Here is a 15,199-nt window from a genome sequence, read left to right as displayed (position 1 = left end):
GTTCTGGCTGCCGGCCCCTTGCCAGCCGGGGTTCTGGCCGCAGGCCCCGCTCAGCCCGCTGCCGGCCTAGGTGAACGGAACCCCAGGCTGGCAGCGGGCTGAGCAGGCCGGCGGCTTAAAATCAGCATTTTAATTTCATTTTAAATGAAGCTTCTTAAACATTTTGAAAACCTTGTTTACTTTACATACAACAGTAGTTGAGTTATATTATATATAGACATAGAAAGAGACCATCTAAAAAACATTAAAATGTATTACCGGCATGCGAAACCTTAAATTAAAGTGAATAAATGAAGACTCGGCACACCACTTCTGAAAGGTTGCCGACCCCTGGATTAGATGCACATTAGGAACACACCAAAGGCACAGATGAAACAAGGATTCAGTCAGCCCTTCAGTTCAAAAGAGGAAGCAGCTGAGGGGGACAATGGTGATCTATTAAGAAAATAGGCGGGGCTGCTGGCAGGACATTGTCTTGCCTTTCTTCATTAATTACATTGGACACATATAATGCTGGCACCTGTTGTGGCTCCATTGTTATGGTTCGCTGAGTTTTGCTTTTAAAACAGATTCAATTCTCTGCTATGTATGATAAAAAGTGTATACTCCCCCAAAATTACAGCACTTACAGTTTTAGTATAGAATGAATTTTATGAGAGTTTACAAGTAAATCTGATGTTTAGTTTGAGTTTTAACAATCGGTCCTTTAAGAAATTTAGCACCTGGTGTTAGATCATGAAGGAAAAAGAATAATCAAGCTAATGTGTCTTTAAAAATCAATTTAATCTAATCTAATCTGGACCCCAAAACGCACAAATGCCTCATTCAGAAACTTATTTATTGCATGGAATTACTACACAGAGTTAAATTGTTTGAGTGCCCTAAATGGGCATTTCCATATATTTTAATGTGTTAGGATTTCTTTTAACTTTAACCTTAGCTCTGAATTTCCTGTGTTTACAAGTGCATGATTTGGGGATAATTACATCTCTCTAATGTATTTAACCCTAAATTACTGATATGGCCTCCCAAGCTGAACTCCATCTTGCAGATTTTTTTCTGGGAACAAACAACGAAGGAATCAAGGTAACAAGCAAAAAGTGTGACACTTTATAGAATCTTTAAAGTTTGTTTTTTTATTACCTGTAGCACCTGTTCTGGTTTGAAACATAGTAATGGAAGATGAAGATTCAAGTCAATAATTGGGCTGTCTGGATCCTCCCGTGATGGAAAGACTATCTGTAGTGGTTTCATATTAAATATCTGTAGTAACACATGTTTTTCAATTAATTTTTAATGAAGAAATGGTCCCACAGAAATTTTAAAACCCAATTCTAACAATAAAATATTACAGTTATCTGACAGAAAAAAAAAAAAATATATATATATATATAAGCACAGAACCTAAAATGTAGCTTTATATACAAAAGATAATTGCAGTATTGGAAGTATTAAACTCAATAATAACTATCTCCATAAAGATTTATAAAGCATTTTGTGTTTCTTTTCAGTCTAGTAAGAGATTTTAGATACTGAAACAGATATTAAAATTGAGGAAATGAAATACCTTTTTTACAAAATTATAACATGTATTTTGATATAATCATAATAAAAACATCTTTAAGGGACTCTTGTCAATTATGTCTATTGTAAGTTTAGTCTAACTGCAGTCTGTCTTTCTAGGCTACCTCTGCCTTTATCAGAGCAATATGTCTGGATTCACCTGCTTTATTATCTAATATTTTTTCTCCAATTCTAACTGAGAAACTTTACCAAAACATAATTTGTAATTTCACTGCTTGCTGATTACAACGTAAAATGTAGACCAGCTTATATTTGATTTGATATAAATACGGTTAATAATGAAGAGCTGAATCATGCATTTAGACACAACCCACAGAAGGAACTGTGGAGAGCTGCAGCATTCCAAAAGCAGCTTCTTGAAGCTCCCAGGTGCACAAAGGGAGAATAGACCCTTTTTTACAGTGCACCTATATATGGTCCCCATTATTGTAGTATCTGAGAGCCTCACAATCTTTAATGTATTTATTCTCCCAACACCCCTGTAACATAGGGAAGTATTGTCCTCATTTTACAGATGGGGAATTGAAGCTAAGTGACTTGCCCAAAGACACACAAAACATCTATAGCGGAGCAGGGAATTGAAACCACATCTCCCAAGTACTAGACTAGCACTAACCACTCAGCAACCCTTCCTCTCCTCACTACCCTATCTGCTGTACAGAAAAGGCAGAGCTATGGCCCCACCTTCTCCCCACCTCTTTGCTGTACCATGTGTCCATTAGAAAACAGGGTAAGAGCAGTCTACGCCCCCAAAGCACAGGTACTGACTTCAGTGGCATCACACTGGCATTAAAACTGGTGTTCCAGAATATGCCCCATTTTACACAAACAACATACTTAGTATTTTATAGCAGGTAATGTTAAAATAATTATGAAATTGAGCTTCACTAATTACCAAGTGGAGTGTTCCTGGTGGAGGACTGGGTATTAAAGATAATTTTGCTGCAAATTCTTTTATACGATCATCAATGTCTAAATCCTTGAGAGGTCTCAGATGTACCAGTAAGCTGAAATTAAAGTATGCCAAATTTTTTTTAAAATGTAACATGCAAAGAGGCTAAAAAATAAACTCTTCCTTGATACCTTAAAACACAAAAAATTGTTGGGATGGATAAAAATATTATTACAACTATTTAACCTCTGGTTTATTAGATAATTTAGAGGCTCCAATTGATTTTAACATTGCTGCTGTATATGAAGCTGCTCTTTCATATCTTTCACACACAACTTTATTTATTCTTCATGCGTGCAAGTCTGTCAAATGTTTCTATTTTGGGAGTTTAACTTCTTAGCCATTTCAAAACCACAGAAGGCTAGAGCTTATTGGAAATTAGCCTGTTTCTTGCAGGCCTACATGCACTATTCAGTTATAAATTAAAAATACACAATCCAAAAAAAGAATTACTACTGCAGCATTACAACTGAGAAATTAAATGCACGTCAAACTCAAAAGTTTAATTTCCTAAAGTATCATTACACAAATATAGAGTAATGCAATAAATGACCATTAAAATGTGTGATTCAATGTGCATGCATTTTTTGTAGCATTTGTAGCAAATTTTGTAGCAAAATTAATAACTATAAGACGTTAGAACTTTGAATTTCCTGACTTTTGTGCATATAAATTTTCAATTTTAAATTACATTATCAGATTTTTTTAAAAAAAATGCTTAGGTTAATTTTTTGTACATAAATATGCTATTATGTTTGCCTGTGAAAATAAGTTCAGACACTGTTGTCAGCTCCAATTCATACCACAATATTATCATATTTTCAGTGCAATAGTTGTTGTGATTTGTGTCTAACTTGGGGTTTAAGCTCCATGTGGAAGTGACCATTTCTTTCCCTATCTTTGCACACTGCCTAGCAAAGAGACAGAGCGCCACAGAGCACAATAACGAACTGGAGACTACCAACTGTTCCCCACAATCAGAGAATGTGGATCCTGATCAGCCACTAGGAGACAAAGACAAATACGTAAGAGTTTATTCCAGCCAATAACTGGAGGAGTCACATCATAGAGAGGTTCTAATTTCAGTACTGGAAGTCCTTTCCGACAAACTACAAGGTTATGTAATGACAGTCTAGAACACAAGATATAATCAGACTTTACCTTTCTTAGCACTGAGCCAGCCATTCAGGAGTCATACAACCATCTAATTTTTCAAAAGTGACTAGTAATTTTGGGTACATTTTTGGTTGTCCAACTTGAAACACCACAGATAGGCCTGACTTCCAGAAGGTGGGGGTTCCATGTTTTCTGAAACTCATACATCTTCAAGGTATCTCAAGTCTGCCACTTAAAAGTAAGTTACCCAAAATTACTAGTCACACTTGAAAAATTAGACCAATGTCCTCTCCTGAACAGAAATCTATATAGATTATCTGGCCAATAGTTTCAAAATTCACTCCTAGTTTGGCCCCTCCTTTCAGATGATGACAACTCTTCCCTATCAAAGCCACGGTGATCCAATTTCCCCCCCCCCCCCCCCCCCTTTTCCCTCCCCTCCCCCCCCCCTCAACCTCCAACCCCACCTGCTGGCCCCATCCCTTCGGCCAAGCAAGCCTAAGGGCTTGTCTACACTGGCACTTGACAGCGCTGCAACTTTCTTGCTCAGGGGTGTGAAAAAACATACCCGAGCGCAGCAAGTTTCAGCACTGTAAAGCGCCAGTGTAGACAGTGCACCAGCGCTGGGGGCTAGCTATGCCCCTCATGGAGGTGGGTTTTTCTTAAGAGCGCTGGGAGAGCCCTCTCCCAGTGCTCTGCCACGACTACACAAGCCACATTAAAGTGCTGTCACAGCAGCACTTTAACATTGCCAATGTAGACTAACCCTAAGCTTGATTCTTTAGAACTAGTCACCACTGCTCCTTAATTAACCAAGGGGAGGATGGTTTTGAGCAACAAAAGGTGCTTCCTCCTACAACACACTGCATGCACTGCTTCTGTAGAACTCCCAGACCCTGAAGCTCAGGGAACAAGATCCTGGGAAAAGATATTAAATCCAGGTCTCTTGTACAGCAGTGCAGACCACTATACTGGCTAAACAATGCAGTTCCCCCCACCCCGCTGGAGTTTTGAGAAATCACTCTGGCCCAATGTACCTGAAAGAGATACTCTATTTAATAGTGACCAGTTCCAACTACCTCTGCATAATAGAATATGGGCTTCTGCAGCACCCCTCCCCAGACTTCCTGTCCCCAAAACTAAGCAACTTAAGGTACAGTTCCCAATACCTCACTTGCCACAGACCTCTTCCTTTTTCAATTACTTGATCTACCTACCCTATCCTAAGGGAAACTCGAGTTGTCTGCTGCCTTTCCCACCAGAAAATTCAACAGGAATGCTTTGGGTGTCTAAGTGTAACTAACTAATACTAGAACCTGATTCAGCCACTAAGACCAAAGTCACTAGTGATTTGGGGTGGGGGTCAATTTTTGGGTGGTCAACTTGAGACACATCCGAGGGGCCTGATTTTCAGAAAGTGCTGAGCACTCACACACTGAAAATTGGGCCTCCTTAAGATCCATACTCTGAAAATTGGGACCCTTTAAGGAATTGCAAGTTGAGTACCCAAAAATTAACACTCTCCTAAATCACTGGTCACTTTTGAAAACCTTAACCTAAACTTCTTGCTTCTCCAGCACAGGTAACAGAAAAATTAAAATAAACCAAGGCAACAGTTTCAGAGAGCCACCTAGCAATAAAGCTGTCCTCAGAACAGAATACCTGCAGCTATCCTAGTCTGTCAGTGTGACGTATAGCAAAACTCCCTAATGGTGTAGCATTTCAACCAGGAGGACTGTCTTCTGTCTTTCACACATTTGAAAATGTGGGCAGGGAGACCTGATTTTCAGCTTGCTGGTATTTTGAGCAAAAGTAAAATTGTACCCCAATTAAGTCATACAAAAGGTGCTCAGTTATAAAGATTGAAAAGCTTTCCACAATCCTCCAAGCAGAGCTTTGGTCCAGCAAAAAGTGTTCAGTGTTAGAATCATAGAATATCAGGGTTGGAAGGGACCTCAGGAGGTCATCTAGTCCAACCCCCTGCTCAAGGCAGGACCAATCCCCAGACAGATTTTTACCCCAGTTCCCTAAGTGGCCCCCTCAAGGATTGAACTCACAACCCTGGGTTTAGCAGGCCAATGCTCAAACCACTGAGCTATCCCTCCCCCCTCTAGTAGAGAAAAATTAATTCTGAAAAAAATAATGGTTCAGAGGTTATAAAGCCAGAAGGGACCATAGTGACCACCTGTATAATACAGGTCATAGGACTTCCCTAAATATATTCCCGTTTGAACTTACTAGAGCACATCTTTTAGAAAAACATCCAATCTGGATTTTAAACATTTCAGCAATGGAAAATCCATCACAATCCTTGGTAAATTGTTCCCATGGTTAATTACCCTCATGGTTAAAAATTTGCGCCTCATTTTTAATCTGAGTTTGTCTAGTTTCAACTTACAGTCACTGGATCTTTTCATAGCAAGGTCTATTACATTGAAGAGAGCCCTCTTATCAAATTTCTGTTCCCCATATAGGTATGTAGGCTCCCTCCATTATGGGGGCTTCTGGACCTTGCCAGAGGTGTTTTAATTAGGCTTCTTTGTACTGTACATTGGTTCCAAAAAACTACAACTACTTCCAATTGAATTGTAGTGGCTAGGCACTGTAAGGACTACAAATCCTACGATGCAGCATTTGGCATCTTCTGGGACCCTTTGAACTTGTCTCTGCAATCCTGTATTTGGGCAGAAGTGGAAAGTCAGGAGATCCTACAGGGGCTGTACTGATAGGCTGGGAAACTGGGTAACTGGAAGAGAGGAAGCTGACAAAAAAAGATCATGGCCCGCAAAAGTGTGGAGGTGCTGATGGTGAATGTTCTTGTGGACATTTAACAGGTTTGTTTTTTAACACAAGTCTGTTGCAGTGAGTAGCGAGTAAGTTTACTTAAATGTTTATAAGTCACAACCATTAGCTGCCACCTATTATCATCTTGTCACAGTTGCTACAGTAGGTAGCAATTTTATTCTGTTGCACTGTCATTGTATTTTGCTATATTACTTTGAAGTAAAGCTGCCTGTGGATCCAACTTGCCTATTGCGTCGTTTAGGCCAGAGTTGTTCCTGGAAGCTACCAAGGTACCCTACCAGAGTTATACCGTGCATATTCAGATGAAGGCACAGCCAACTGTCATTCCTTCTATAAGTATAAAGCTGCTGCAGATAGGTGGACTGAAGATTCCCACCTACCCAACACCGCCGCTAGGACCTCCCCAGGATCTTCATCATCCTGAAGAATATCAGATGCACAAGCAAAACATGAGCACTTGCCAGCTTCCAGGTGATCCATGAGGGAAGAGAAGGATACAGCTATTTATAGACTGTGATCAAGTTACCCCTTAACCATCTCTTTGTTAAACTGAACAGACTGAGTTCTTTGAGACTTTCACAAGTATATGCCTATTACGCTATGCAACAGACATTACCAGCACAGTGAGAAGGCCGGTCAGTGTTCTGAGGCATAAACAGGATCTTAGCACACCCAATAAATCATATGCCACAATTAGTTGGTTAAATCCTGACATTTGCATCAACAAAAAGGGAAAATGTACAAAAGGAAAGGGACAGACAACTTTAAACAGAACTGTGCCTATTTATGTACAAACGCTCCCCGACTTACGCAAGCATTCCATTCCGGAACGCCTCGCGTAAGTCGAATTTTGCGTAAGTCGGGAACGTATACCCGACAATTACGCACAAAAAAAAAAAAAAAAAAAAAGCTTATGGAACTTTTTCCGTAAGTCCGGATTTGCGTAACCCGGGGAGTGTCTGTACTACTATAGTATCTGATAGTGATGCCTTGGAAAAGCCTGCCCGACGGAAATGAGCTGTGGGAACAAAAAATATACTTCAAGCAAAGAGATTACAAAGGAATGTACAGGTTCTCTAACACTATTAACTGAGCATGATTTACTTTAGAAATTTTTCAGAAAGGAAGGCCTTCTAACAGCATCTTTGGCCTGGCTCACAAATGGCTCATAATCTTCTGTAGAGCAGACTTAGGGACATGTTGAGAGAGAGACAGAGAAAGAGAGAATGTTCATCCATCCAAGATGGGGATTCACCCAGAAATGGGTGGTTGTCACCAACTAAAAGATGCTTTTTTTCAGTTTAGCTAGAAAGTAGGAGAACTTGTGGCTTAGGGACAAGCGTACTAGACTAGGCCTCACGAGACCTGGGTTCTATTCCTGCTTCTCTGTGCCTCAGTTTCACCAACTGTAAAATGGAAATAATGACACTGATTTTTGTAAAGCACTTGAGATCTACTGATGAAAAGTGTTATATTAGAGGGGGAAGGGATAGCTCAGTGGTTTGAGCATTGGCCTTCTAAACCGAGGGTTGTGAGTTAAATCCTTGAGGGGGCCATTTAGGGATCTGGGGCAAAAATCTGTTTGGGGATTGGTCCTGCTTTAAGCAGGGGGTTGGACTAGATGACCTCCTGAGTCCCTTCCAACTCTGATATTCTATGATTATTGATGTGTCAGGACATGGATAGCATAACAAACACACTGGAATGGAAATACCTGTTCAAAAACCCTTAACTTTTTGAAAAGAGCTATACTCCTATAGATTAATCCAACAGCAACAATGTTTGGTAATGGTCTGGACTCTCAGTTGTTTGCCTTGGAGACAGAGTCACACACTCCCCTGTCTCCCTTTCAGTTTGTTCTGGCACTAGAATCACCAGCACTGCCCACTTGTAATGCAACAAGTATTTATAAAATTAAGATTAATGGTACAGAATATAAAGATCTTGATTGTTCTGAAGGAAATTTCCAAGTCAGTAATGTGACTCAAGGTACCCACCAGGATTTAATGTATCCAATTACAAAATATGAACATGTCTCAGATTAAAAAAAAATAACTGGGACAAGAGCAAGTTGTAACTTCTACTATTGGCTTCCCTTTGACTTATGTTAGGAACTTGAGCTGAATGCCCAAAAAGATAAAAAATAACTCAGATATCATGTATGAATAAAAATATCAATCCCATTTAGGGCCAAATCCTGTTCACTGGAGGTCCTGGAGCATGTGAACTGTGCACAGGAGTGTTCTGGGAGAACCAGAATCTTACATACATACATACATACACATACACACACACACACACCAAGCTTCAGAGCGGAATAAGCAGCAGCAAAAGACACCTTCCTGCCCCCAGAACTATCCTCATTCCAACTTTCAAAGTCCTGTTCAAGTCAGTGTGTTAGAGCTCTTTAAAAAAAAAAAAAGAATAAAGTTGGAAAAAATTGTTGGGTGACCTTAAGATAGAGGATAATACTGTTCCTCTGTAACAATGATAGTCAGATCTCAGTGGTTCAGGAGCCAAATTGGTGATCAGCATTACTCAAAAAAGCCACCAGTGTGAGAGTTTCATTTACTATTTTTATTTATATATTATTCTCACAGCAAAATGACTGACGAAGTGTTATTACTATATCAACTACAATTGGTTAAGAACATAGTAATAGCATCCTAATTGATTAATAATTAAATCACACAGTATTTTAATATCACGTGCTGCAAAGAGCCGCAGGAGACCCATTAAAGAGCCACTTGCAGCTCACAAGCCTCAGTCTGAGTATCACTGTCTATAACAACAGAAGGCCCACAAGAGAGTCTGCATTCTTTGTATACCGCAACCTATGCTTTGTGGGGATTTTTGCTGGTCTAGCATTCTTGAGGAATGGGAAGAGCCTGGATGGTGGATCTGCAGCCACATGGATCCATCAGCCAAACCGCTCCCTGCAATAGGAGTTAGGGAAATCACTGGAAATAGAGGCTGCTGCATTCCTGCTGCATGAAACTTAACATAGCCAAATGAGTAACCAACTGCTAAAAAAATCACCAGCTGAAGGCTGAAGTTAGAGATTGCTAATATTCCATCTACACGGAGCATGCTCCCCAGCTCTTTGCTTCAACCTGCCACACAGAATTAAGCTTTCAGTTTCAACGCAGATAAAATGGACAGCGGTGAATGCTTTCCTCACACGAAAATATTCTCTTTCCTTGTGGAGAATGCAGAGAGCTAAAAGCCAGGAGAATGCAAGATCTAAACTTATCTGCTAACTAGTGTTTCATGAGGAAACTGGCGTGGTCATATTTAGAGCTGGGTGAAACTTTCTTTACTTCTGCTACATTGCACAGATGGGCCAGTGATAGTCTTTTGTTGATCGTATCCTAGGTCTTGGAAAGGTTCTGTTTTATCAGAATGGGTGTTTGTCCTTTCCTCCATATTTATAAGGAGACTGTCCACTAGAGAAGCCAGCCTCTGCTCTGTCCCTTCTGAAGCATCAGTAAGAGGGGTTTAAGATTATTAACATGCAAAACCATGCTCTGAAGTGTCCCTAGCCTCTGTTTGCCAGAAGCTGGGAATGGGAGACAGGGATGGATCACTTGATGATATGTTCATTTCCTCTGAAGCACCTGGCATTGGTCATGTCGGAAGACAGGGCACTGGGCTAGATGGACTATTGGTCTGACCCAGTATGGCCGTTCTTATGTTCTGTCTTTATGAATGACTATAAATTAGCATTATGATTGACAATGAATAATCACTGGGCCAGGGAAAGTGAGTGAGTGACTATATAGCCTGGTGGTTAGGATATTTACCTAGAGTGTGGACGATACAGGTTCAAGTCCCTCCTTCAATGACTAATTATTTATAAATGGAACAGCTTCAACAGGAGAGATTGACAGACCCCTGTTCCACAATATCCCACATAACCCAATGGTTAGGACACTGGCTTGCAGTGTGGAAGACACAAGTTCAGACCCATTCTCCACAGCAGGCAGAGGGGTTAACTGAACCTGGTGACCCACATCCTGGGTGAGTGATTAGAAACTGAGTTTTCTAACCACTGGCTTAAAGCTTATAAGGGATTCCTACACAACCTGTTTTTGGGGTGGAGGGGAGAACTATTCAGCAAATTCATGTCAAATTCATGAATAGGTTCCTGGCATTTTTGAGACTTAGCATTGGTTGAAAAACAGCAGAAACTCTTGTTTTTTCTTTTAGATTATTACAGCAGGCCTACAACCGCAGGTTATTCAGCATTGTACAAATGTAAAAAGACAGATTACCTGCCCTAAGGATCTTACAATCCACTTCAGACACAGGCATATACATATTAAACAGGTTGAAGGTGACAATGTGAAAACTTGAGATAGTAGCCCCCACAATAAATTGAGGCTACGATAGTCAACAAAACAGTTTTCCAAGTTCCATCCCATCTCTTGACCCACCTTTAAAGTTCAAGTATTTTAAGAAGTTTTAGAATGTAGATTATTAGTCTCACTGTTAAGCCTTCAAAACAGTGTAATTTGGGAACTAAAAGCCCTAAGATACAACCGAATTTGCTCCAACCCCTCAGACAGAGACAAACACCTACAAGATCTTTATCAAGCATTCGTAAAACTACAATACCCACCTGGGGAAGTGAGGAAACAGATTGACAGAGCAAGACGGGTACCCAGAAATCACCTGCTACAGGACAGGCCCAACAAGGACAATAACAGAACACCACTGGCCATCACATACAGCCCCCAGCTAAAACCTCTCCAGCGCATTATCCACGATCTACAACCTATCCTGGAAAATGATCCCTCACTCTCACAGACCTTGGGAGGCAGGCCAGTCCTCGCTTACAGACAACCCCCCAACCTGAAGCAAATACTCACCAGCAACTACACACCACACCACAGAAATACCAACCCAGGAACCAATCCCTGTAGCAAACCTCGTTGCCTACTCTGTCCCCATATCTACTCTGGCGACACCATCAGAGGACCCAGCCACATCAGCCACACCATCAAGGGCTCATTCACCTGCACATCTACTAATGTTATATATGCCATCATGTGCCAGCAATGCCCCTCTGCCATGTACATTGGCCAAACCGGACAGTCCCTCCGCAAAAGAATAAATGGACACAAATCGGACATCAGGAATGGTAACATACAAAAGCCAGTAAGTGAACACTTCAATCTCCCTGGTCATTCTATTACAGATTTAAAAGTCACTATCATTGAACAAAAAAACTTCAGAAACAGACTTCAAAGAGAAACAGCAGAACTAAAATTCATTTGCAAATTTAACACCATTAATCTGGGTTTGAATAGGGACTGGGAGTGGCTGGCTCATTACAGAAGCAGCTTTTCCTCTCCTGGAATTGACACATCCTCATCTATTATTGGGAGTGGACTACAGCCACCCTGATTGAACTGGCCCTGTCAACACTGGTTCTCCACTTGCGAAGTAACTCCCTGCTCTCCATGCGTCAGTATATAATGCCTGCATCTGTAACTTTCACTCTATGCATCTGAAGAAGTGAGGTTTTTACCCACGAAAGCTTATGCCCAAATAAATCTGTTAGTCTTTAAGGTGCCACCAGACTCCTTGTTGTTTTTGGGAACTAAAAGATTCTCTCCTCCTAATTTGCCAAGTAATCATGTATTCCTTCACATAGAGTGGCTAGGTCACCTTATTCCACAGTGTGTCTAACCAGTTACAGACAAGTTTACTTATGCTCTTTGTGAAACTTATTCTGTTCACAGTGAAGTGTTTTAAAATGATTTTCCCCAAATAGAGAGACCTGTAGAGTTTGAGATCTTCCAGGGAGAATCTAGATAAATCTATATTAGAAATCAGTTCCCTGCAGATATTAATTTTGCACAGCCAGATAAAATCTCAAAGAACACCAACACTGGAATTTCTTTGAAACTGCATTTCTATTTTGTTACTATCCAGGTGGCTTTTGTTTTAATTTTGTTTTGTCCCCTGCCTCATGCCATAATCACTTATAACAAACTCCAGTTTTATTGTCACTCAAACATTCCCACTACATTGTCAAATTTTGACAATTCATACATAAAGGACTGACTTGTAAATGTATTTGCAGCACAGGCATAAATGATATAACAGTAATACTTACCAAGAGAGACAGTCCTTAAGGGCATTAAAATATGGATATCTGGATATGACACAAATAGCAAATGGTACGAAGCAGCCAAAAGCTTTAGCAGTCTGCACAGATTCCCTGTGGGCCTGCCCATTTGAAGAGATATAACCATCCTACAAGAAAGCTACATATTAATGTTGTGATGTTACTCATGAAATTACGGTTGATATTTTTGAGAGAATCTAAGCAAATTAGACACCCAACTCCCATTGAGATTTGAACATCTAACTCCCTTAGACTCCTTTAAAAAAAAAAAAAATATATATATATATCTCTCTCTCTCTCTCTCTCTCTCTCTCTCTCTCTCTCTCTCAGTTTGGAAAGGTTAGATCCCCCTGCTAAAAGCAAGTTATTTGCGCTATGAACATCTACCAAGAACATGGAGTATATAACTCACAAACATTAAAGCACCTAAAAATATGCTTAAGGACAAATTTTGCTCTCAGATACTCCAGCACCATTCCCACTGAATTCTGTGGGAACTGTGCTTGAGTATATGGGCACAATATTGTATTAAGTGAGGAGTACTTCTCTTAAAGTAAGAGTTGTTCCATATTGGTATTAAAATATACAAATATCCAATAACTTATGTGAAGCATCAAATTAAGTAGGTATTATTATCAAAATATATTACCTAATATTTAAGTAAGTTTTATTAAAAGTGTAAGGTAAAAAACATACTTGCATAGGTTGGTAATACTGAGCAACAACACCATAAGTTCTGTTACCACAGACATCTGTGAAGACCAGAAAATGAATGTGATCCTCTTTTGATTCAGAAGTTATGTAAAGTCCTCCTGCAAGTAAGAAAAGTATTTTTCAAAACATACATTACTGAAAAATAGTTTGTTTTAATAGCGCAGCTTGCATTGCTATAGTTATAGCAAGTATTGCTACTTTACTTCCATTGTAATGCTTCATTTTAAAAAGGGATTATAGCACACCTACATAATTCACTTGATCTGAAATTGTTATGTAACATCTTAAGCCATACACAAATTTCACTGAACAAGTGAAAACACTACACAGCTCATTTTGTATTTGTGATATGCCAAAAACATATCACAAAGTCCATCTGATGGATTTTTGCCTATTTTTTTTTTTTTTAAAAGAGGCTTATGGGAAATGGTCTTTACTTTAGGGACATCCTAATATATATAGTATTGGAGTGGGAAAGGGTATTCATTCGTATTTAGAAGGAAAATATTTTCTTCAACCTAAAGGCAGAGAAGAGGTGAGGTGAGAAGACAGCCTTAAAAATACCATAAAATATAGGAAACTAGAGAAATTTGATTATAAGCTCTCTTGGGCAGGGACCGTCTCTTTGTTCTGTACTTGTACAGTCCCTGGCACAATGGAGTCCTGCTCCATGAGTAGGGCTGCGTGGTACTATGAGAATACAAATAAAAAAAATTAACTTGTCAATATCCATAAACAGCCACAATAAGGGAAGAGGTCTGTGACTGTATTATTATTATAGGTCACCAAACGGATCAAGTGTTTATAAACATTTCTTAACTAACAGTTAAATAAAACCACATAATACCTGGAAAGCATAGTTGTGGCAAGCCAATAAGATCAATATCTTTTGGAACACTAATATCTTCAGTATCAGGTGCTTTCTGTTCCCCATTTGGATTTTTCACATTTTCAACCTTGGGTCTCTCTCTCTTTTTTCTGAAAGAACGTCTTTTTGTTTTATTGAAGTTACTACTATTTATATTAGTCGCTTGAATCTCCTCTTTGCTGATAAACGGAGGCACAAAAACTGACAGAACTTCTGGATCAAGGGGAGGAGAGTTTCTCTCTTTTTTCTGAGCAATCTAAAAACAAAATAAGTAGACATTTATTATTGTTCTTTTTAATGTATTTAACCATATTTTCCATTCTGCCCTCGTGATTGTAAGTGTGACAAGAATATATTTTTCTTCTTTCCAGTTTCTTCATTTTCCCTTCCACGACCTCAGCCTAAACCCATTGAATTCAATGGAAAGACTCCATTTGTCTTCAACGGTCACAGCATTAGGTCCCTAATCTTAATCTATTCATGATTCAAGCCTTACTAAATCAATGATTTCTCTTTGGCAAGCAACGCTTCCAAAACTAACATCAGCACATACCAAAAAGATACTTTTTCCTCCTTTCACGTGTTCTATTTGTCTTACAGTTTTCTCAGAAATAAACAAGAACAAAAAGGAAAATATGTCCACATCCCCTCAAGTGTATCCTTGGTTTCATAAAAATTACATTTTTATTTCTTTTATACTATTTTTCAAAAAAGACCATACTTCTACATTACCACACAATTTTATACCACAGTTAAAAACTGCATGCTACCAACAAATAAAAAAAATGAATGGTAAGAGAGGCATTTTAAGCACTAAAGGGTGTAATACGGTATCTATGGCCCTTAATGAGGGTTTTCCCTCTGACTTACATAGGTACATGGCCAGACACTATAAGATTGTGTGGCAAATTGCAATGCTTTCTGGTAAGTAGCTTTGTAAAAAATACTGTAGTTCTACAAACTCTTGCTCTCTCTTTTTGTAACAACTTACCCTGGAAGATTTCAGAAGATGGGCAAGGGGGCT

The 15,199-nt window shown here is 39.4% G+C and overlaps 1 protein-coding gene across 1 annotated transcript in view; it reads right to left on the bottom strand.

Moving 5' to 3' along the window:
- Nucleotides 1-14,428, bottom strand: part of DENND3 (DENN domain containing 3) — a gene marked incomplete at its 5' end in the record, with an annotated part of 62,032 nt that extends 47,604 nt beyond the window's left edge. The window contains 5 exons of the mRNA XM_029913402.1: nt 1,144-1,263; nt 2,480-2,591; nt 12,582-12,721; nt 13,290-13,405; nt 14,155-14,428. Of these exons, the coding sequence (XP_029769262.1) occupies nt 1,144-1,263; nt 2,480-2,591; nt 12,582-12,721; nt 13,290-13,405; nt 14,155-14,428 (762 nt within the window). The remainder of the gene's footprint in view (nt 1-1,143; nt 1,264-2,479; nt 2,592-12,581; nt 12,722-13,289; nt 13,406-14,154) is intronic.
- Nucleotides 14,429-15,199: the final 771 nt, after the last annotated feature.

This window comes from Terrapene carolina, unplaced genomic scaffold (assembly GCF_002925995.2).
Source record: "Terrapene carolina triunguis isolate 2854851 unplaced genomic scaffold, T_m_triunguis-2.0 Scaffold58, whole genome shotgun sequence".
In the NCBI taxonomy this organism is placed as follows: Eukaryota; Metazoa; Chordata; order Testudines; family Emydidae; genus Terrapene; species Terrapene triunguis.
The sequence above is the reverse complement of the archived record's forward strand: the minus strand, read 5'-3'. Positions and strand labels throughout refer to the sequence as shown.